This window comes from Ailuropoda melanoleuca, chromosome X (assembly GCF_002007445.2).
Source record: "Ailuropoda melanoleuca isolate Jingjing chromosome X, ASM200744v2, whole genome shotgun sequence".
NCBI classification, from domain to species: domain Eukaryota; kingdom Metazoa; phylum Chordata; class Mammalia; order Carnivora; family Ursidae; genus Ailuropoda; species Ailuropoda melanoleuca.
Genome location: NC_048238.1, coordinates 73,106,931 through 73,129,232, shown reverse-complemented (window position 1 = coordinate 73,129,232; position 22,302 = coordinate 73,106,931). Strand labels below are relative to the sequence as shown.

Sequence of the window (22,302 nt, the reverse complement as noted above, 5' to 3'; positions counted from 1 at the left end):
ATAGATATAGATATATATCTATATATAGAGATATATAGAGAGAGACACACACACAGGTATTGCTGGCAGGCAAGGTGAAAATAATACAGACATATGTGCATGCACACATGCACACACACACCCCAGATATACATAAAAACATAAGGCTTTGCAATTCTTTTTTCAAAAAAGAAGCACAAACCACAAATCTCTACACTTTCTTTTTTGTTTTGTCACCTATTGGAGATATTTATTCAATAGTAAATCAGAAAAAAAATTACAGCGACCTATTAATTAAATATAGCTGACCTGTCATTCCCTGGTTACGAAATTGGCTCTCTTATTTTATGTCTCTAACTTCAGGGCATTATGCAAAAAAAGTTAAACAATTCCTCTCCCCCTTCTGCTTCCCCAGCTTTCACTCTTGCTTACTATTTTAGGTTTAAAAATAATATCCATCTAACAACAAAAATACCAAATAACCTTCCACCACTTTCTTTAAATCCAAATTTGCACAGCAAGCCTGACCACTCTCAAGGGTCCTTACCTTGTGGTCATTAAGCTGGCCAGCCCCACAAAGGACATAATCTAACAATCTTAAACTAAACCCCTATGTAATTATTTTAAAATCTGCAAGATTATTTTTTGCTTAATGCAAAACGAGGTCTGAATCTCCCTTCATTATCTGGCTATTGCCAAATTGGTATATTTGGTGTTGATCAATGCCAACTTTCTGACCTTCATATATTACGAGGATAATTTTATTGAGGATAATTATCATAAGAGATCCCACCATAAGCAGATTTCTTTGCTTTGTCATCTACTTTGCATCAAAATGCAAACTTCTGAACAGCTAACTTCGATGTCTTTTGACCTCTTCCTTTACTTTTACTTCTTCAGAAACTCAGGAAATAAGTCAAATGCAAAGAAATCTCAAATCATTAAAATATACCTCAGTGACCAAAACAACATGAAATTTTTCTATCTCTAAAAATTTGACAGTAAGGAAATTCTAAAGTGAGTGCTACCTTTCTGCTAGATTTCTTAGGGTTTAGACCTGGATGTTTGGTGAGAGGGGAGAATTAGGCATAATTTGCTCAAATATGCATAATTTGCTATGGTGAAGACATCCACAATGAAATCCTGCATAAGAGAAATTTAGAAATTATTCGAACCTGAAGACTCTATGACTTTCAGGAAGTTTTGTTTTCTCCCTATTCCTACATTAAAAACCAACCGCATCTTTCTCCCTTCCACACCCCCACAAAACCCCAGAAAACTAATATTCCGCTAAACTGCAATGTAAAGATTGCAGCCTTTCCTCTTATCTCCTCAGCTCTCACCAAGTTCTTATGTCCCAGGGCCATGACCGGGTCAGTTAGTCTGGGCCATTTCCCCCCATTTTTTTTGTGGCAATAAAACTTTTTTCCCCCTTGGGTTTGGAACTCCCTGCTCTATCATTTCTATGAGGTCTTTCCCATTCCCCCCTTTAGTTAATGTTAGGGGGAAAAAAAGCTTATTTCAGTTTGCTTATTTGTGGTTTCACATATTTTCCCTAGTTTGCTTTTTTTCTCTTTCCCCCACCCTACATAGAGACTGTTGGAGAAGGGCAACATTTTGTTCATTGGTTTTACACTTTTACTTGGGAGTAAACCTAGTCAAAATATGAAAATTCTGTTCAGAAAGGAAACCACCAATTGAGGCCTCCACATTCCAGAAATCTAACATATGCAAGGTGAAAAAAGATTCAACTTTTAAAAATTTTGTGGATTTATATTATAAAGCTGTATCAATAAGAACAATGCTAATATATGCAATTCAACATGTCAGTATTGAAGTTCCTTTTTTTTAAGGCTGAGCACAATTTGCTAAAACGTTACCCACGTGCATCCCTTCCTCCTCTACACCATTCTAGTGTAAAATTATATAGGTGAGGCTTGGAGAATGCCGCATTTTTGATAGGGACAGGTGTCTGCCTTCATCAAGAATACAATCTTTAAATGCCAAATATGTATAAAATTAAAGCGCCGCGACTTTGAAGAGCCCTATAACCTCAAGGTTAATATTTAGCTTTTCCCAAAGCAAGTAGGCCACTGCCCTGAACTACAGTTGCCTGGCGATCATTCCAGCACGGTGCATGCTTATTCCCTTTCAGAGAGTCCAGGGGCCCTTTGCATTCAAGAGAGGGTGCAAGCGAAATGCCAATCTAAAAAGGGAACTTAAAGAACGGAGCTGGGTGGGATCCAATATCTGCCAGAAACCAGATGCCAATGAAATAAACGGCATCGCTAAAATAATAAGTCTACTAATAACGACAGCGATAATAGCTCACCAATCAATTACAATTATGGAGGAAAGCTGGGCGTTTGGAAAAAGGAGAATCCACAAACGAAAACCATGAGAACAAGCTAATTCTGGTTAGTTAGTGAGCGCAATATTTTCTTTTTTAAATTGGGGTGTGCAGAATTCACTTCTTCCCCAAGCGGCGTCGAGTGCTTTCGCTCCCGCAATACTAACTCGGGAACCGTGCCCTGGCAGAATAAGGTTTTAGAAAGCGCCATTATAAAGTGAGAGAAGTGAGACTCCAACACTTTATAATTTTCTAGCCCGCTGTCACCTAGAGGTAAAGGTCACTCCTCGAGTGGGCATCTCCTTTGGCAAAAGAAGCAAACGACAGGGCGGCGGGGTGATAGGGAAGAGTGCTCTCAGGAAGCCACGCGTCCTCGTGCTCTTTGGCCTCTTCTCGAGCCCCCCGCAAGAACAAGTACCCGAGCACCGCTAGACAAAACGGGCCACATTTAGAAAATAACCCGTAGTTTAGGGTCTGCACCACCCCACTGCCCCCTCATCTTTCTCCCCCACCCGGTCCCTTTGCCTTTTCCTGACTTTGGCTTGGCCCGGGTGCTGGGGGGGGGGGGCTTTTCCGCAAGCCAACTCCCGGGATCCCTTCCCGAACCCGCGACCCCGTCGAAGTCCTGCCCTAGCCCAGCTTGCGGATGTCCTTCTCCTACCCCAGAGCTCAGAACCCGCAGAAGAGAGCACTTCGGAGGCGACGGGCGTCCTCTACTCACCGGCAAGTGGCCCAGATCGGTGACTTCCTTGTCCCTCCAACCCCCAGGTCCCGCCATGGCTTCGAGCCGATCGAAAGCGGGCGACGGAGTCAGGCACGCTCGGGTAGTCGGAGGTGGAATCAGACAATAAGTTGAAAAGGGAGAGGAGAAGGGAGAGGATGGGGAAAAGGAACAGGGGACCGGGGTTTGTGGCTTGGGAGATAGAGGAGGGGAAAGTGGAGGGAAAAGAGTTAGGAGTGGAGGGAAGTCGGAGTTTGAGAGGCGGGAAAGCAAGTTTGGCTAAGGCGAGAGAGGAGCCTGAGCTTCCGTCCTAGAGACCAAGAAGTTTAAAGGGGTGCTCCACGGGCTAGAGCTCAGTGTCTGCCCCGGCAGGGTGCGCCTCTTTCAGGGTGGGGAGGGGGGCGGTACAAGGAGGGGGGCCCCCGGGGAGCAGCTCCAAGAGGATTGGTGCAGCGTCACGTCGCCAGGTGGGCAGCCGCGCGGCGGGGAGGCGGGCTGGGGGGGGGCACTGGCCGAGGGAGGGGCTTAAGGACTATAACGGTTTGCGAGCCGGCCCGGCGCTGCCTCCCCCGCCTGCACGCCCCCTCCCACATCCACCGCTGCGCCCGCCGCCCCCGCCCCGGCTGGCGAGTGTTCCACAGGAAACTTTTTCGAGGCAGCTGCCAGCCCCGGAAAACCGGTCCCGCTCCGCGCCGCTCCCAGTCTGGGCCTCACAGCTCTGCCACAGTCCAAACAGCCCGCGCCCTCCTCTCTCCATGAAGCACTTGTGACTTTTCTAGTCGTCTCTTTTCTCTTTCTGCTCCTCTGACTTTATTGCTTCATTTACTCAAACACCCATCAAGTTAGATAAGGAAATGACTTGGCACTGAGTTAGGGATCAAACCTAGGCGGGTGGGGAGAGAGCACCAAGTGTGCCGCAGGGCTACCACAGCTCGGCCTTCGAAGCCACTGGATGAGGGCAGTGCGGCATGGACAGGGCCGCTGCGATGTCCCCTTGGGGCGGGCCACATCTTTTCTGGCCCGGAGCTAGTTGGTACGAGGCCCGGGCTGCTCAGTCGGAACCGCACCTGTTCACAGGTGCTGGAAGTTAAGAGAGACCGATTGAGTCTCTGAAGCCCCAGCTACCCCGTTCTTAAGTTTGTAGTTTGCTGCGTTCAAAGAGCACAGAGAAAGTTCCTGCGAATTTCCCAGTCTCCAGCTCTCGGGCAGGGTTTCATTCATTCGCTCATTCGTTACAAAATGTTTCTGGGCGCCCAGGCTCTTCGCCTCCGTTTCCCCCACAACGCGCAGGGGATCTGACACACGTTTTAAAAGAATCTGACAACGGGATTTAGCCTTAAGAAGTAAGGCGCCTCTTGAAGAGTTTATGGGAAAGGGATTCGGTGCGTAAAACTAACCGCATTCTAAGCTCTTGCACTGCAAAGAGCACTTTAGAAAAAGTCCCGAAGCTGCTTACTTTCCCTGGAGCTTACAGACTGCTTTCGCGCACCGGCACTCTGAGATTGGAACGCAATGTGGGGGGTTTGTTTCCTGTTTCTTTTTTAATTAAGAAATTTCTACATCCTCTAGGAAGCTTTACACGAATAACTCTTCCTACCGACCTGAAGCTCACCATTTCTGACACAGGCTTCTAACTTTTGTAATTATTCTCTCTATATTGGTGGATTTTGTTTCTTTCGTGTCTGTTTCAAGTTCCGAGTTTGACCTCTTTACATTCCTTAACCTCCAAGCCCCAGTGAGCTCTCTAATGGCCACAGCCTGTCTGAGGAACCGCGTCTCCCTAAATAAATTCTCTGTTAACGGGTGCGGAGAAAACCAACTACAACCCCCCCCAGAAAAGAAACTCGGGTGTTCTGGATCGAATTTTCATGTTAATTCAAATATGATGCAAACCATACAGAAATTGCATTTTCCAAGAATCCAAATCTTGACAACTACACCGCACAAAATCTTGCCCTTCTAAAACACAGTTTAAGAATTCCTGGGTGATTAGAAAAACTTCTGGATGTTGCTAAATATGAGCCTGAAAACAGCAATTCATGGCTAGAGATGGGCAGGTGAGCTAGTTAATAGAAAGTTACAGTTTTGTATACATATCTAGTTTTCTGTAATCAAAACACAGAGTCAAGAAATACAACATTTAAAGGAACTCTTTAGAGAATCTTTGCTAAAGGGAAGAAGTGTTCATAAGTTAAGACTTTTTTTTTCCACAATGCGGTTTGCTGAAGGTAGGGTGTGGGGAAATGCCCCGTGGCCCCCGATGGCAGAGACTGTTTTAGCCTGTCTATTGAGACAAGTCCAGACCAGGCAAAAGAATCCAGGCTAGATCATTGGGCTTTCTAGTTGCAAGGCTCTGTGGGAGGCTAGCGGCTTCATGACTCCATAGGGATTAGCCACCTCGCAGGGTGGGACACCCCCCCCTCCCCGGTGTGTGTGTGTGTGGGGGGAATCTAGGTGTTTGACCAGAACATGTCAGAGAACCTACACATTTTTTAAGTTACTATTATTTTCAAGGAAAAATGAGGCATGGAAGAGCATGGAAACATTATCTTGTACGTTGGCATTATGGGGATTTTTGTGGCCAACTTGGAGAAGGTCAGCCTGGCTAACAGACCAGAAGGCAAAGAGGTGGCCCCCAAGCATAAGGCTTAACAGTGGGAGAAATCTTGAAATAGGGCACTTGTTTTCCACCTTCAGGACTTCCTTTCTCCTCACTCCATAACCATAACTTCCCCTTCCCCTTTCAAAATGTTCTTTTTTCTCTCTTTCTTTCCTGACCTCAAACTACATAAAAACAACCCTAGTCCATTTGGGGTCTAGGAATTTGTCAGGTTTTGTTTTACCCAGAAATAATTTCGCTGCCGACACCATCCATATGTCCCATATTTATTACATCTTTTTCTCCAATCCATTCTGTTATCTTAAGGCCCTGAGAACTTTGTAACTTTTGATTGTTGGTATTTTTTAATAGCTAAAATTTATTGAATGCTTGCTATATGTTCTGGACTGTTTTGTGTATACTATCTCATTTAATTTTGTCGAAAATTCTTCCAGGTTTTTAATTATCTCGATTTCATTGGCAAGGAAATTGAGGCACAGAGAGATGAAGTAACTTTCCTAAAGCCTCTCAGCTAGAAATTAGAGGAGCCTGGCTTCCAACTCAGGCAGTCTGACTCCAGAGCCCACTTGTCAATGACTGAAGGCCGGGTGCATATTTTGAGACTGTGTGAAGAGGAGCCAAATTCAAAAAAGCCTCAGGGTAAGTGAGATCAGATGACATTAGCTAGGCCCATGAGCTATCCAGTTCCCTTTTCCCCCTTTCAGCCTTCAAGCCCTCCTAACAGAAATAACGAGGGCTTTTATAAAAAGAAATGGAACCCAGTTATAGCCCAAGAGTAGCTAGTGACCTGTCTGAGCAGAGATTACCAAGTAGGTCACCTCACAGGGAAAAAATCATGGATTTCAAGCTTAAGAAACTTCCAGAGGAAAAAATCCCAGCAAATTTCAATGCTTGGAAAATATTAAAATCCATACCTATTTCTTCCAGGGAGTTTTTTTGGCTTAGAACAAACTCTATTCAGCGAAGTCTTGAAGGAGGCTGTGTCTATGAGCAATCGTGCTTAGCAGACCTGAGGTGCTAAATGGCAAGGTTATAGCCAGTTAACTTTGGTGGGAGTACTATAGACATGGTGCCAAGGCTATGGCCTTGATACCCCAGAGGGTCAATGTGCATCTCTCCCTTCTTTAGCCCTTGAGAACACCCCCTCTCTGACCAGCCAGTGATGCCTTTTGGGAAAAACAACTCCAAAATCAATACTTCATCTTTGTATACAAATAACTGCATATTCATTTTTTTCATGTAAATTGCTAGTTACCATGATCTGGAGAAAGTATATTGCAAAAACACGTGTGTGTTATAAAATACATAGTTTCAAAAGATTCTAGGCTGCGTTTTCTTATTTTTGTCATTTATATATTTATGATTGGCAATATATATGTTAATAGACACTTCAAAAATGAGTCTCATAAAATGCTTTATTAACCATTTATTAAGCATTTAAACACACAAAAAGTTCTGTCATTTATTGTTTTTTCTCTACTTTGACACTTAATGTATGAAAATGAATATGTTGCCAACTTTTGTTAAGACAAGTTTGCTGTCTATAATTATTGGTGTTGGGTGGGACTGTGAAATAAAGTTATATAGCAATCTTCTCGAAAAAATACTTTCAAACACTTGTGCTTGCAAACACTGAAGATCCAATATCTCCCAGTGCACATGTGAGGGGCCAGGGCAGCATATCTGAAAGAGTCTTAGGAAGTGCTTGTTGAGGGAGGAAACTTCTTGGGGAGCCACTGGGCTAATGGACCTTCTTAACGTTTTCTTTCTTTTTTATGGAGGCACCTCTGCAACTGTAGGATTTCTGCCACAATACCCAACACTCTTACAACCACTCCTTCTGATTTTTTCCTACGAGCCACTCCTCTGGGGACAAAGCAACAAGCCACCTGATGTTTCTTAGGCTAAAGGTCATGAAATGTGCCTTCTGACCATAGTTTGCAAAGCTTCTGTCACTTGTTATGGAATGCTCTTAAGCTCGGTATGATTTGAGCTATGCTTGTTTCTAAAATGAGGCCCTGGAAATCTGATCCTAACTGAACATGGGTCTCGTTGCTATTGAAAAACTGGAATGCTACTCTAAAAAAAGACAATTGTTTTATAAAGAGAACTAAAACAAGGAAATTAAACCCAAAATTCAGATAAATTTCTGAAGTTGGTCATGGGGCTTCCTTTTGTTTTTGTCTTTTCCCTCTTGGAGGCCATGTCATTCTTGTCCTGGAATTTCCATCCCCAAAACTTCAGGCTAGCCATTCTCCCTCACTCAGAACAAACTCACACAAAAGCACATTTATTTACCTTGATACTAATGAAACTTATGCTTCAAGACACCTTACTTGTACTTCCAAGGGCCTACAAATGGCCCTAGTAATCCTGTACTGACAATTTTATATTCCTTTTTGAAGTGGGCTCCCCAAATTATAAAAGCTTCAGATCCAACAAAACTTGGATTTGGCCCTGAATGCGTAATGTGTAATGAACATAGTTGAAGAGTGTGTGTGTGTGTAATCTCCATATCACCGAGGCTTGACAAAGTAAGAGTTACAACTAACAATTCACAACTAGAAAGTGTGTATTTTGAAAAGACAGAAAACTCGAAGAAGGAAAAGAAGAATAACACTGAACTTTAAGAGATTATCCATATATGTAGGAAGGAATACATCACATAAGCAGGATGGATATCCCTTTGATTGAGAATAAAAGGAAAGAGGAAATAATATCATTATGGAAGTATGCTACAGACTAATGATAGGAACTATATGGGCAATATTTTCCTAAATCGAAGTGCAACACTGCCATTGGGGCAGTAAATAATAGTGTTAGATACCATATTTTTAACTTTTTATATTATTATATCCAAAAATTTATAAAATTAATATATACTTATCATAATAGGTCAAAACATTCAAAGGTGAGTGCAGAAAAAGGAAACAGTCTCTACCTTCTCCATCCAATCACACACCACCACCACCACCACTCCTTCCTTCAACATGTTAACAGTTTGGTATATATCCTTCTACACTATTCTCCATGAGAATGGAGACACACATGCACATGTACAGACACACACACATACACATACAGCTTTTTCCTCATCCTTTTGTGTTCTATTATTTGTTTTAACAAAACTGGGATTACATCATATGCACAACTTTACAATTTAACAATATGTATCAATGATATTTTCCAGGTGAAATATGTAGATATAACTCATCCTAAAATTATTCCCTTAAATTTTCTCTAAAAGAATAAACAGAATCTAGTATGTTCTTGAATTGCCAAGCTGACAACTTCACTTATTAGAAGATAAAAGAAACAATGAAAAATGCTTCTACTCTTGATTTAATATGAGGATTGAAGAAAAGTTAGTTGGTGATCTGGAAATTACAGGATTATATTTGGAATATATATTCCAAAAGTGTGGCTCTTGTTTATAGTTCTGTTTTGTAGAGAACAACATATATACACACACACACGTATATACACACAAAATCAAGAATGTTCTCAGAGAACATTAGTTCAACAAAAAATTATTGTGATATACTACACAAAGTTTGGAGAGGTGAGAATTGAGGAGGTAAAGATTGATGAAAAGTACACAGCTGCTGCACTTCAGGGCAAATCTCCAGGCTCAGGAAAATGACAGACTTGAAATAATACAAATGACAAACAAAAACAAAACCCTTCAGATGTGGTGGTCTTTGGATTATCATAGAAACACCACAAGTTTGAAAAAGGGCAAAATTCTTATTTTCAAAACAGAACAAAAAGAAAGATTCCAGAAACTATAAACCAGTAAACTTGATGTTGGTTCTAGGTCAATTCTCACAGAATATTATGCAGTTGGGTCCAAGGAGATGCTTCCCAGGAACAAGGAGGGATATGCTAATAATGAGCCATGACAAACCAGCTTATGTTTTATGTTGAATGGTGTAATAATATCAAGCCTTCAAGGTACCCCCTAATGAACCAGGCATCTTGTTAATATGACCTTGTGTCCTCTCCTTCCACAATGAATCAGGGCTGGGCCTGTATGGTTGATAGAACATAGAAGAAGTGATAATGCATGGCTTATAAAGCTAGGTTACAAAATACACTAAAGCTTCTAGCTAGGTCTCTCAGATTGCTTGATGTGTGATGAGCCATTTGCCAAGCTTTGAGGAGACTGAAGCAGCCCTGTGGTGAGACCCATATGGAGGAGAACTGAGGCCTGTGGACGATAGCCAATACCATCTTGCCAATCATGTGATAAGACACTTTGAAAGTGGAATTTCCCAACCTCATTCAAACCTTCACATGATAGCAGTCTCAGGCAACACCCAACTGCAACTTCATGACAGACCCTGAGCTAAGCTACTCCCAAATTACCAACCTATAGAAAATATGAGAGATAAAAAAAAAAGGTTATTGTTTTAAACCACTACATTTTGGGATGAATTGTTACAAATCAATAAATAACTAGTGATATGATTTTTTCACCAAGTAGACCAGGATACTACTAAAGTCACTATATTTTTATTTCCACAGAGGATCTTATAATATCCCCTTAGACAAGATAGACAAATGTGGTATGGATAAAGTGAAGATAAGCATATTCATGACTAGGGGCGCCTGGGTGGCGCAGTTGTTAAACGTCTGCCTTCGGCTCAGGGTGTGATCCCGGCGTTCTGGGATCGAGCCCCACATCAGGCTCCTCCGCTAGGAGCCTGCTTCTTCCTCTCCCACTCCCCATGCTTGTGTTCCCTCTCTCGCTGGCTATCTCTGTCAAATAAATAAATAAAAACTTTAGAAGAAAAAAAGCATATTCACTACTAGTGAAACAAAACAGTTGACTATTGAATGAATCAATAGCAAACTGAAACGAACATTTTAACATTGATATAAACTTATACTGAGCATAACCAAACACATATTCTAGAGTAGTGCTGTCCAATAGAACTTTCCGTGGTGGTGAAAATGTTCTGTATCTGCACCTTCCAATACAGTAGCCATAAGCAACATGTGGCTGAGTACTTGAAACATGGCTACTACAACTCAGGAAGTGAATTTTTAATTGTATTTAATTTTAATTAAGGTGAATTTAAATTTATATAGACACATGTGGCTAATGGTCACTGTATTAACAGTACAATTCCTTATGATTTAAGAAATCAGGTTTGTTAGAATTTAGAGGAAACAAACAGAATCTTAAAGACAGAAATTCTAAAAGGAATGTGGTACAGATTTTCTGTCCTTGGCCTGGTATTTAACTTATTCATCAATGTTTAAGGTGACAACATGAAAGACATACATATAACTTTTGTCGATGAATTCAAAGTGGGAAGAATTATTAAAAATAGGTTGACGGCATTTTTCCTAATTCTGGCACTCCAAGGTCAGATCAAGAAGGGAGTTGAGCTAAGCAAATGTTTGGGCAGAGACATAAGGTAGTCTTTAGGGTTAGTTCAAAGGAAAGGTCCCAAGGCCAGAACAGGGTAGAGGAGACAAGCAATAAATTGGGCATAGATTTGGGAGGCAGTGAAGCAGACATGCTGAGAAGATAAAACTAGAGATGAGACTGGAACTGACAGGAATGATGAATAAGCAGGGGGTTAGAAAAGGGAGGCAGGGGGCAGACTGAAATGGAGCAAAGAATAAGCACAAATGAGAGCCAGTTCTTGCCGGCTTTGGGCTGCCTTGTTCCTCCTTTTGTTTTTGCTTATGGCATTTAACATTCTCTTTGGGCATGGGCTAGAACATTAAAGTAGCAAGCCCATTCTGAAGAGAATCATACTGTGCAAGAGTCTAGAATTACTGGCCTGAACCAGTCAGAAGATATTTTATAGATGCCAGTATAAAACTTTGCACATAAGTTTTAAAAAACCAAGCAATCAATTCCATAAGCCCAAGAAGTGAGAAATTTGACATTTAAAGGTGAGTCAAGCAGAGAAAGACAATTATCATATGATTTCTCTCATCTATGGAACATAAGAACTAGGAAGATCGGTAGGAGAAGAAAGGGGTAAAGAAAGGGGGGGTAATCAGAAGGGGGAATGAAGCATGAGAGACTATGGACTCTGAGAAACAAATTGAGGGCTTCAGAGGGGAGGGGGGTGGGGGAATGGGAAAGGCTGGTGATGGATAGTAAGTAGGGCACGTATTGCATGGTGCACTGGGGGTTATACGCAACTAATGAATCATCGAACTTTACATCAAAAACCAGGGATGTACTGTATGGTGATTAACATAATATAATAAAAATATATTATTATAAGAAAAAAATAAAGGTAATGTTAATCTAGTATTGCAGTGATACCAGAAAGACCAGTAAAATATCCAAATCAAAACCAATTTTTAAATTGCACCCCATACTTGATAAAGACATCGTGAAGAGGTGTGGTTATTTTGGAGTATTACATTTTAAACAAATGAAATAGTCTCAAAACTAGGGAAAGTACAATAGTGAATAATTTAGAAATCATGACATTTGGAAAGGTTGAGGGACTGGTGATGTAAATTTTTTTTATTAATGATTTTTTTTATTATATTATGTTAATCACCATACAGTACATCCCTGGTTTTTGATGTAAAGTTCGATGATTCATTAGTTGCGTATAACCCCCAGTGCACCATGCAATACGTGCCCTACTTACTANAATACGTGCCCTCCTTACTACCCGTCACCAGTCTATCCCATTCCCCCACCCGCCTCCCCTCTGAAGTCTTCAGTTTGTTTCTCATAGTCCATAGTCTCTCGTTTCATTCCCCCTTACCCCCCTTTTCTTTATCCCTTTCTTCCCCTACCGATCATCCTAGTTCTTATGTTCCATAGATGAGAGAAATCATATGATAATTGTCTTTGTCTGCTTGACTTATTTCACTTAGCATTATCTCCTCCAGTGCAGTCCATGTTAAAGGAGAAGTTTTAGGGAAATGGAGTAGCTGTTTTCACATAATTTTAACTGGAAGTCATAAGGAAGAAGTATCAATAGACAGAGGTTCCAAAAAGGTAAGACTAATAACAATCTAAGGGTGAGCATTCTAACAATCATCACTGCAAATAATTAGCTGCTTTATAAAGGAGAGAGGTCTTTCTAACGGGAAATATTTCAAGCAGAGACTAGATGATCATCTTCCCCAGATTTGTACAAAGAACTCACAGATTAGAAAATAGATTGAACTAAAGCAACTCTAAATCCTTTTCAATTCTGAGAAACTGTACAACTATTATTCTTTTCCTCTGTGTATTGTGGTCTCTGGTTATTTACACAGAAGACATTGCTATTCTGTTTCCAACTTAGGGACATGTACTATCCTTAAGTCACACCCATGAAACTACATTTTATATAAAGTCACAGAACAAATGCTACACTTGGGTAGAACACAAAAACATAACTAGCTATTTTTATATGTGGAGCAAGTGCCAAGCAATGCAAACACTGTCACCACTCCTTCCCTCTCCTTTTAACCCCATCCTGATCCTAGGCATTACCAAACAAAGTGCATTCTCATCATGATCTGCAACTATCTACTTCTATCTTTTCTGTTTTTCTCTTTTTGGTGTTGGAACATTAAAGAGGGTCTTTCAGGTCAAGTAGTGTGTGTGTGTGTGTGTGTGTGTGTGTGTGTGTGTGTGTGTTGCAGGGGCAGTGTGTCATCTCTGAGAATGTGGAACATAAGTTATGGAACATATCCAATCAATTATTCCTCTTACAGTGCTTCCAAGGGAAATCTGTGTAAGAGAGTGGTGCTTGCTTTACATGATATATATTCTTCACCAAGGAGGATGCTGAAAGCACAGTGATGGTATTCATTAAGATATTTTCCATTTATTGGATGTTTTAAAAATTACAATAATCATATATACTTGCTGTAACAAGTTAAATCATATAGGGGTGTTGCAAGGGAAAAGCTAATAATTGCCTCTCCCTCTATTTTACAACATTGAGATAATGTTAACAGTCTGGTTTTATCTCTTCGTACCTTTATATTTACTCATATAAATATGTGCAAACATATACAAACATAATATATTTTCCTTTTTTAAATAATAAGATATACTAAAACTTTCTTTACTTAATATGTTACAGATATCAAAACACGTAAACGTAACTTTCTCTTTTAAGAACTGCAAGAAAAGACTGATAGGTTTGATCACATAAAAACTAAAAACATTAGTGGACCTAGAAAAATATTTGCAACACATATGACCAACAAATGGTTAATAGAACTAATAAACAAGGAGCTCCTACAAACTGATAGAGAAAAAGAAACTCTCCAATGGAAAAATGGGCAAAAGCTATGAATAGGCAATTCACAGAGGAAGACACACAAGTAACCAATAAGTACATGAAAACTTACTCAACTTCATAGGAATCAAGAAAATGTAGAAGAAAGAAAAAGCATATTTCATTAAAATGATGAAATTAATAAAACCTCATGATAAAAGTAGGGTAAAAATAAGACTATAGAGAGGTATAGTGGTATATAAAGAAAAGTATTGTGATGAGCATCGGGTGTTGTGTGGAGTGTTGAATCACTATATTGTACACCTGAAACTAATGTTACACTGTATGTTCACTAACTGGAATATCAATAAAAACATTAAAAAATAAAAAAAATAAAAACACTTATTATCCCCCCAAGAGAAAAACATAACAGTCCCACCTTGCAGTCTCACTTCCCATTAATTAACCATATTACCACACAATACTCCATGCTCTTAAAAAACTAACCAAACCCATAACAAAGTCTATTTTAAAAAAAAGCTGGAACTCCCAAATATATTACCTTGCAACCTGCTTTTTGCATTTAACAATTTTCGTGGACATCTTCCTGGTCAATGTGCAAAGATCCAGCCCATTGTTTTAGATAGCTACATAATATTTCATAGGATATCAAAACTTATTCAACCTCTTGGTGGACTTTCAAGTAGTTTCTGGATTTTATTTCTTTATAAATAATCCTTCAAAAATATGGATATATCCTATGTGTTGATGCTTCGATTATCGAGTACAGAACTCTAAAACTGAAACTTCTGTCTCAAAGGGTATGTGCATTTTAAATGTTTAGTAGCTGTTGCAACATTAATTTCCAAATGTTTGGTAGCAAACATATTCCCACCAGCAGTTTACAAGGGTTCTCATATTTTCAAACATTTGCTCCAATAACGATGCCAATATTTTTTTCTTCTCTTTTTTTGCTTTTTAAAACAGCAATGTATCTTCATGCAGCTTCATTCATAAAGAACTATAATGCTACCAGTGTTTATGCAGATCAATAATTGTTCAGATTTGAAAAGAAATACAGTACATGGCTATATACCTCATGTACAATAAGTGGTGTATGTTATTCAACTCTATGCGCCTAAATTATTGTGCAGGATTTTGGATATTTTTTTAATTAAGATTTTACATTTTTAGGGACGCCTGGGTGGCGCAGTCATTGGGCATCTGCCTTCGGCTCAGGGCGTGATTCCGGCGTTATGGGATAGAGCCCCACATCAGGCTCTTCCACTGGGGGCCTGCTTCTTCCTCTCCCACTCTCCCTGCTTGTGTTCCCTCTCTCGCTGCCTGTCTCTGTCAAATAAATAAAATCTTTTAAAAAAAAGATTTTACATTTTTAGAGAAGTTTTGGGTTCATAGTAAAATTGAAGGGAAGTTACGTGTATTTTCTAGACATACCCAGTCCCCACACGTGCATAGCCTCCCTCATATCAACATCCCTCACCAGAGTGGTACATTTGTCACAACTGATGAACCCACATTGACACATCATAACTACCCAAAGTCCATAGTTTATATTAGGAGTCTTTGTTGGTGGTGTACATTCTATGGGTTTGGACAAATATATAATGACATGTATCCATCATTATGATAGTTTTGCTGCCCTAAATATCTTCTACTGTCCACCCCCTCCTCCAAACCCCTGCCTACCACTAGTCTTTTTACTGCCTACAAAATTTTTTTTAAAGATTTTATTTATTTATGCGACAGAGAGACAGCCAGCGAGAGAGGGAACACAGCAGGGGAGTGGGAGAGGAAGAAGCAGGCTCCCAGCAGAGGAGCCTGATGTGGGACTCGATCCCGGAATGCCAGGATCATGCCCTGAGCCGAAGGCAGATGATTAACGCCAGCGCTACCCAGGCGCCCCTACTGTCTACAAAATTTTAACTTTTTCAACATATCATATAGTTGGAATTATCTGGTATGCTGCCTTTACAGATTGGCTTTTTTCACTTAGTAATATGCATTTAAGGTTCCTCTATGTCTTTTCATGGCTCGATAGACCATTTCTTTTTAATGCTGAGTAATATTCCATTAGTCTGGATATACCACAATTTACTTATTCATTTACCTACTGAAGGAAATCTTGGTTGCTTCCAAGTTTTAAAAATTATGAATAAAGTTGCTATAGACATCTGTCTGCAGATTTTTGTATAGATGTAAGTTTTTAACTTCTTTCAGTAAATAAAGTGCATGATTTTTGGACAGTATGATTAGAGTATGTTTAGTTTTGCAATAAACCACCAAACTGTCTTACAAAGTGGCTGTACAATTTTGCATTCCCATCAGCAATGAATGGGCATTCCTGTTGCTCTATATCCTCACCATTATTTGGTGCCAATGTTCTGGATTTTGGCCATTTTAATAGCCATGCAGTCATAGCTCATTGTTTTAATTTACATTTACCTGATGCCATATGATGTGGATCATCTTATTTTTTAAAAAGATTTATTTATTTATTTTGAGAGAGAGTGAGGAGGGGGAGGGACAGGGGAATGAGAGGGAGAGAGAGAATCTCAGACTCCCTGCTGGGCATGGAGCCCAACACAGGGCTTAATTACATGACCCTGAGATCATGACCTAAGCTGAAATCAAGAGTTTGACACTTAACCAACTGAGTCACATGGGCGTCCCATGGATCATCTTCTTACAAGCTTACTTGCCATCAGTTGTACCTCTTTGGTTAGATGTACATTAAAGTCTTTGGTTCATTTTTTAACTAGGTTGCTAATTATTGAGTTTTAAGTGTTCTTTGTATATTTTGGATAATAGTTCTTTTTTTTCCAAGTATTTATTTAAATTCCAGTTAGTTAACATACAGTGTAATATAAGTTTCAGGTGTGGAATTTAGTGATTCAACATTTATATACAACACCCAGTACTCATCACAAGTGCCTCCTTAATCTCCATCAACTATTTAACCCATCCCCCCACCCACCTCCCTTCTGATAACCATCAGTGTGTTCTCCATAGTTAACAGCCTGTCTCTTGGTTTTCCTCTCTTTTTTTCCCCCATGTTTACGTTTTTTCTTAAATTCCATATATGAGTGAAATCATATGGAGTTTGTCTTTATCTGACTGACTGATTTGCTTATCATAATACTCTCTAACTCCATCCATGTCATTGCAAATGGCAAGATTTCATTCTTTTTTATGGCTGAGTAATATTCCATTGTGTGTATATGAGTGTGTGTGTGTATTTATTTATTTATTTGTTTTATTCATCAGATGTATGTAGTTTTTCCCATGTAGATCTTGTACATATTTTGTTAGATTTATACCTAAGTATTTCATTTTGGGAGGTCCTAATGCAAGTTGTATTGTGTTTTAACTTTCAAATTGTACTTATTCATTGCTGGTATATAGGAAAGCAATTAACTTTTGTATATTAACCTTGTATCCTACATCCTGACTATAATACCTTATTAGTTCCAGTCGTTTTTTGTTCATTATTTCAGATTTTTGGCTTAGGCAATCATGTCATCTGCAAACAAAAACAATTTTATTTTTTCCTTTGCAATCTACATACCCCTTATTTCTTTTTCTTGTCTTATTGCAAAAGCTAGGACTTCTATTATTATGTTGAAAAGGAGTAGTAGAAGGGGACATCCTTGACTTGTTCCTGATTTTAATAGAAAAGCTACTAGTTTATCACCATTAAGTATAATATTACCTATAGTTTTTTGGTATATACTCTTTATCAAATTAAGGAAGTTCCCATCTATTTGCAGTTTACTGAGAGTTTTTATCATGAATGGGTGTTGAATTTTGTTGATTAGTCAATTATGGTGATAACTTTTAGATACAATGCTTTTTCTGCAGCTATTAATATTTTCATGTGGTTTTTCTTTTTCTGCTGCCTCCTCCCCCCAGCTCAGTTGGAACAGAAAAATTAGACTGGGCTGGAGTTGCATATTTCATTTTCCCCAGGTCATGTAAGGTCTGATTATACTCCAGCGGTTAGAGTCTGGTTAACCTGTTTCCCAGGGCGAGCCTTGTTAAGAAAAACAGAGTACTCTGGTGTATCTCAAAATGGTTCCTTTACCATCCTCCTGATAGAAGCACAAGAGGATTTTTTCCCCAATATTTACTGTGAAGAACCTGTTCAAGTTCCCCGAAGTAAATTTCATGATATCGTGGGGCTCCCCTACAGCTGGATACCACTGAAGTTTTTAACTCTCAGACTTACCCACTGAGCTTCCAGCAACTCTTCACTTAGAGTTGAAGTTTTCCTATCTTGGTAGTGGTACCCACAGAAGTTTCTGCCTGTGAGTGTCAGTTTCTATAAACTGCAACTCTTTCACCTGTGTGTCTCTCCAATGTTGGGGGCAGCATTTTGCTTATGTCCTCCCCTCTTATGTATTCAAGAAGAGTTGTTCAGTTTCTAGTCTGTTCAGCTTTTAACTTGTTGTTAGGAGATAGTGGTTACTTCCAAGCTCCTTACATGTGGAACACTTTCTTAAATCTATTGATCTTTTTCTTTAAAGAGTATAGACTTGGGGGAAGGGATGATAATGATGGGAAAATGTGTTTAAATATAGTGAAGTACTATATTGAGGCCTATCACTCATTTCATTTTATCTAACTGCAGAATTCTTGTTTGCAGCTTCTTCCTTGGTGTCTGACAACATTATCTCATCTGGTAGGTTGATAAAATGACTTTCAACTAACACTGTCAATGTGCCAACTAAAATTTAGAATCAATATGTTTGCGCACCATCTGGCTGCACTAGTAGGCTAATCATCATTTCCTGAGGACTTGAGTTATCAATGTGGTAGTATGCTTGTATGGAGACCATTGTGGTTATTAGAACTTAATTGGGTGTTTTTAGGAATTATCCTTTTTTTCCCTAAGTTATCCAATTTTTTAGTATATAATTGTTTATAGTAATCGGTTATCACACTATGTATTCCTGTGTGTCTGTTATATTGTTTTCTATTTCTCATTTTGATTTTTGAGTCTTCTCTTTTTTTTCTTAGTTAATGTAGTTAAAGTCTTGTCAAGTTTGCTTAATTTTTTTTGAAAAACTTGTTATTACTACCAATGTTATGTTATTTGTTCTGGTCTCTATTTTATTTGTTTCTGATTTTTCCTTGTTATTTCCTTCCTCTACTAAATTTTAGCTAAATATCTTCTTTTTCTATTTCCTTGTGGTGTAATGTTAAGTTGTTTATTTGAACTTTTTTCTTAATACAAGCATTTATAGCATAAAATTCCCTCTAACATCTGCTTTTGCTGCATCTCATAGGTTTTGGAATATTGTGTTTTTCTTTTGTTTTGAGACATATTTTGATTTGCCATTTGATTTCTTATTTGGCCCATTGTTTGTGCAGTGGTGTATTGTTTAATATTTACACATAAATTATTTAATATTTAAATTGTAGATTTTCACTTTCGTTTTATTGTTGATCTTTAGTATTTTACATTGTGCTTGGAAAATGTACTTGGTATGATTTCAGTCTTCTTAAATTTGTAATATTTGTTATTTTTTAAATGTAATTTAACCAGGGGATTCTTCTGTATGCACTTGATGAAAATGTATATTCTATTTTTCTTGGATGGAATGTTTATATATATATATAAATTTATATAAATTTATATATATTTATAAATTATTTATATATAAATATCTTTTATATATATATATATAAATATCTTTTAGAACCATGTATTCTGAAGTACACTTCAAGTAAAAAATGTCCTTGTTGATTTTGCATCTGGATAATGAAATTCGTTGAAAATAAAAAAAATAATAATAAATTTTAAAAATTGTTAAGAGACAAAAATCTTACATGGTGATGTATGTCAATTATTTCTAAATAAAACTGGAAAAAATTAAAAAATAAAAAGAAGGTCATAATGCTTAACTTGGGGAAAGAGAAAGGATAGAAAATATTGAATGGTTTTCCAGATTTTAGCTTAGGGCTCCTTAGCCAGATATCTTAGTAACAGCATCAGAACTGCCACCTAAGCCTCTTTCATACAGCCCACAAAGCCCAGTATTTTGTCTCAGACCCAGAAAAGATTATTTGTAATAGCTTTGATTTATTGAATGCTGAAAACATGACAGGCACTTTACTAATGTTTAACATGTATTATTTCACATGAATTATATGAAGATACTATTAATATCCTCACTTTTTGCATAAGAAAATTGAGGTTAACAGAGGTTAAGTAATTTTCTCAAAGCAGAGTAAGGAGTTAGACCCAATTCTGTGAAACTTTAACCTCTATGGTCTATGGCAGGGGTCAGCAAATTTTTTTTTAATAAACAGTTATATAGTAAATAGTTTTGGCTTCGTGGTCCATACGGTCTCTTTTGTAAATACTTCATTCTGCCATTGTTGAGTGAAAGCAGCCATAGATAATGTGTAAACAAATGAGCATGACTGTGTTCCACAGAAACTTTATTTACAGACACTGAAATTAGAATGCCACATAATTTTCATGTGTCATGAAATACGGTTTTCCTTTTGATTTTTTCAACCATTTAAAAACGTAAAAAAAAAAACATTCTTAGCTTATGTGTCATACAAAAACAGGTGGTGGTCCAGATTTGGCTTCTGGGTCCATAGTTTGCTGATGCTTAATCTATAGCATCTCAAAGCTTACAAAGCCTGGCAATCACATAATTGAATGACTTCATCAACCACTCTTCTCTCCCTTAATAGCTCAGTATAGGTCAGTCATGCATGCACACATCTAAGTCTTTTTTGGAGATATTTGTCTATTCAGTACCATATATGTTCTAATTTTATCTGGCACAAAGTAATCCTTTTCTAAGAGTCTATTCAAATATTCTAGCATTCACTGAACAAGTCTGTATTTATTGGATTCTTTTATTTTTTTAACCTGGCTCTTCTTTACTTCACATACCATGCCAAAGGCTTGCCCATCATGCCAACATTTGCTCTATAACATATTCATCCTCCAACAGTTTAGAGGCATTTTCTACACAACGTTAGTGACCCTCACAAAAATAACAAATATGTAACTTTTTAAGTATTAAGAGTGTTTGAAGGATTCTACTCTTGTCAATGATTTCAACAATAGACAGTCTTACTAAAAAGCTCTTAGACATTGCAGTACACTGCAAGAAATGTCCTTTTTCTCCTTAATCCCTTTAAACATCACTCTTATGCACTGCAACCCTTAATACCAAGATAATGAGATCCATGACAGTAAACGTCTTGCTCACCAGTGCCTAACACAGTGGCTTGTCACATAGTAGGTATTCACTTGTTAAATGACTGAATTATTAAGCTTCCCAGGTTAGCTGGAAAATGCACACACCCTTCAGATCATAGACCTTAATAATTTTTATAAGTCATAGTATAAGATTGTCTCTTTAAAAGGAGTTATGGGTCCCCAAAATGCTAAAAGATCAGAGATTTTCTGAAGCTTTGGGTGGGAGAAAAACAGGTGTTTTGAAACCTTTTGCTTTGTCAGATGAGTCTTTGATAGGCCAGAAAACTACTCAAGAATGGTACTGCCTCATCTCTCAGATTTTAGTGATTGATGGAGTGGACAATCCCCCAAGCTATTCCATATGTTGAAAATTAACATTTGGGACAGAATTAACATCTAGTAAGAAGAATTACAAAGTTATTTCTCCCTGCCTGTGGGTTTGGCTTTAGGCTTTGTATGTTCTGTTATCTGAATAGATGTGGGGGGAAAGAAAGGTTAATAAGATAAAAATTGTGGATGTGGTTTCCATCCTGACCTGTTAGCTTTTGCTGTGCTCCACAACTTTAGACCCCAAAACTAACCATTGTCAATTCTATGGTGTAACTATGTCTTCATCACAGGAAGGGGAGAGAGAAAGAGAGAGGGAGAATAGCTCAAAACGAAACTCTCTCCATTACCTTAAAATAAGTTCAAAGCCCATGTCTTACCAGTAGTGGTAGTTCAGAAGTTTTGGTAACCCTGGAAAAGATTTCCAAAGGAAAATAAAAGGAAGGGTAGAGTGACAGATTGTTATGTTAGTGTGCAAAATAGGACAGCTATCTGTCATATCTCTAGGCACTGATGGGCCAAAGCAAGTAGGAAAAGGTCATGGAGTATTTGACTTTCTTTTAAAGAAGTTGGATTCATTCATTTAAGGAGTACCTACTATGTGTCAAATAAGCAAACAAAATAACTGTCTTTTGACAAGTGCTAGGAAAATAATAAATAGGATAGAGAAAGAGAAAAATAATAAGGGGACTTTCCTTACATAAGGTGGTCATATAAAACTTCAATGAAGAGGTGGCATTTAGCTGGGAATGCTACCTGCTGCTTATGCTTCATGCTTCATTTTATCCTAGGTCCAACTGTTTAATTTGGGTGGGGAGAAGCTTTTCTAAATAATTTTTTTTCTACTAAAGG

The 22,302-nt window shown here is 38.5% G+C and overlaps 1 protein-coding gene across 3 annotated transcripts in view; it reads right to left on the bottom strand.

The window, feature by feature from the left end:
- The window catches only part of NRK (Nik related kinase), a 132,854-nt gene extending 129,399 nt beyond the window's left edge, over positions 1–3,455 (bottom strand). For all 3 annotated transcript variants that reach the window (XM_034649733.1, XM_019809123.2, XM_019809124.2), the window contains exon 1: positions 3,051–3,455. In XM_034649733.1, coding sequence (XP_034505624.1) covers positions 3,051–3,107 — 57 coding nt within the window. In that variant the 5' untranslated portion in view covers positions 3,108–3,455. The remainder of the gene's footprint in view (positions 1–3,050) is intronic.
- Positions 3,456–22,302: the final 18,847 nt, after the last annotated feature.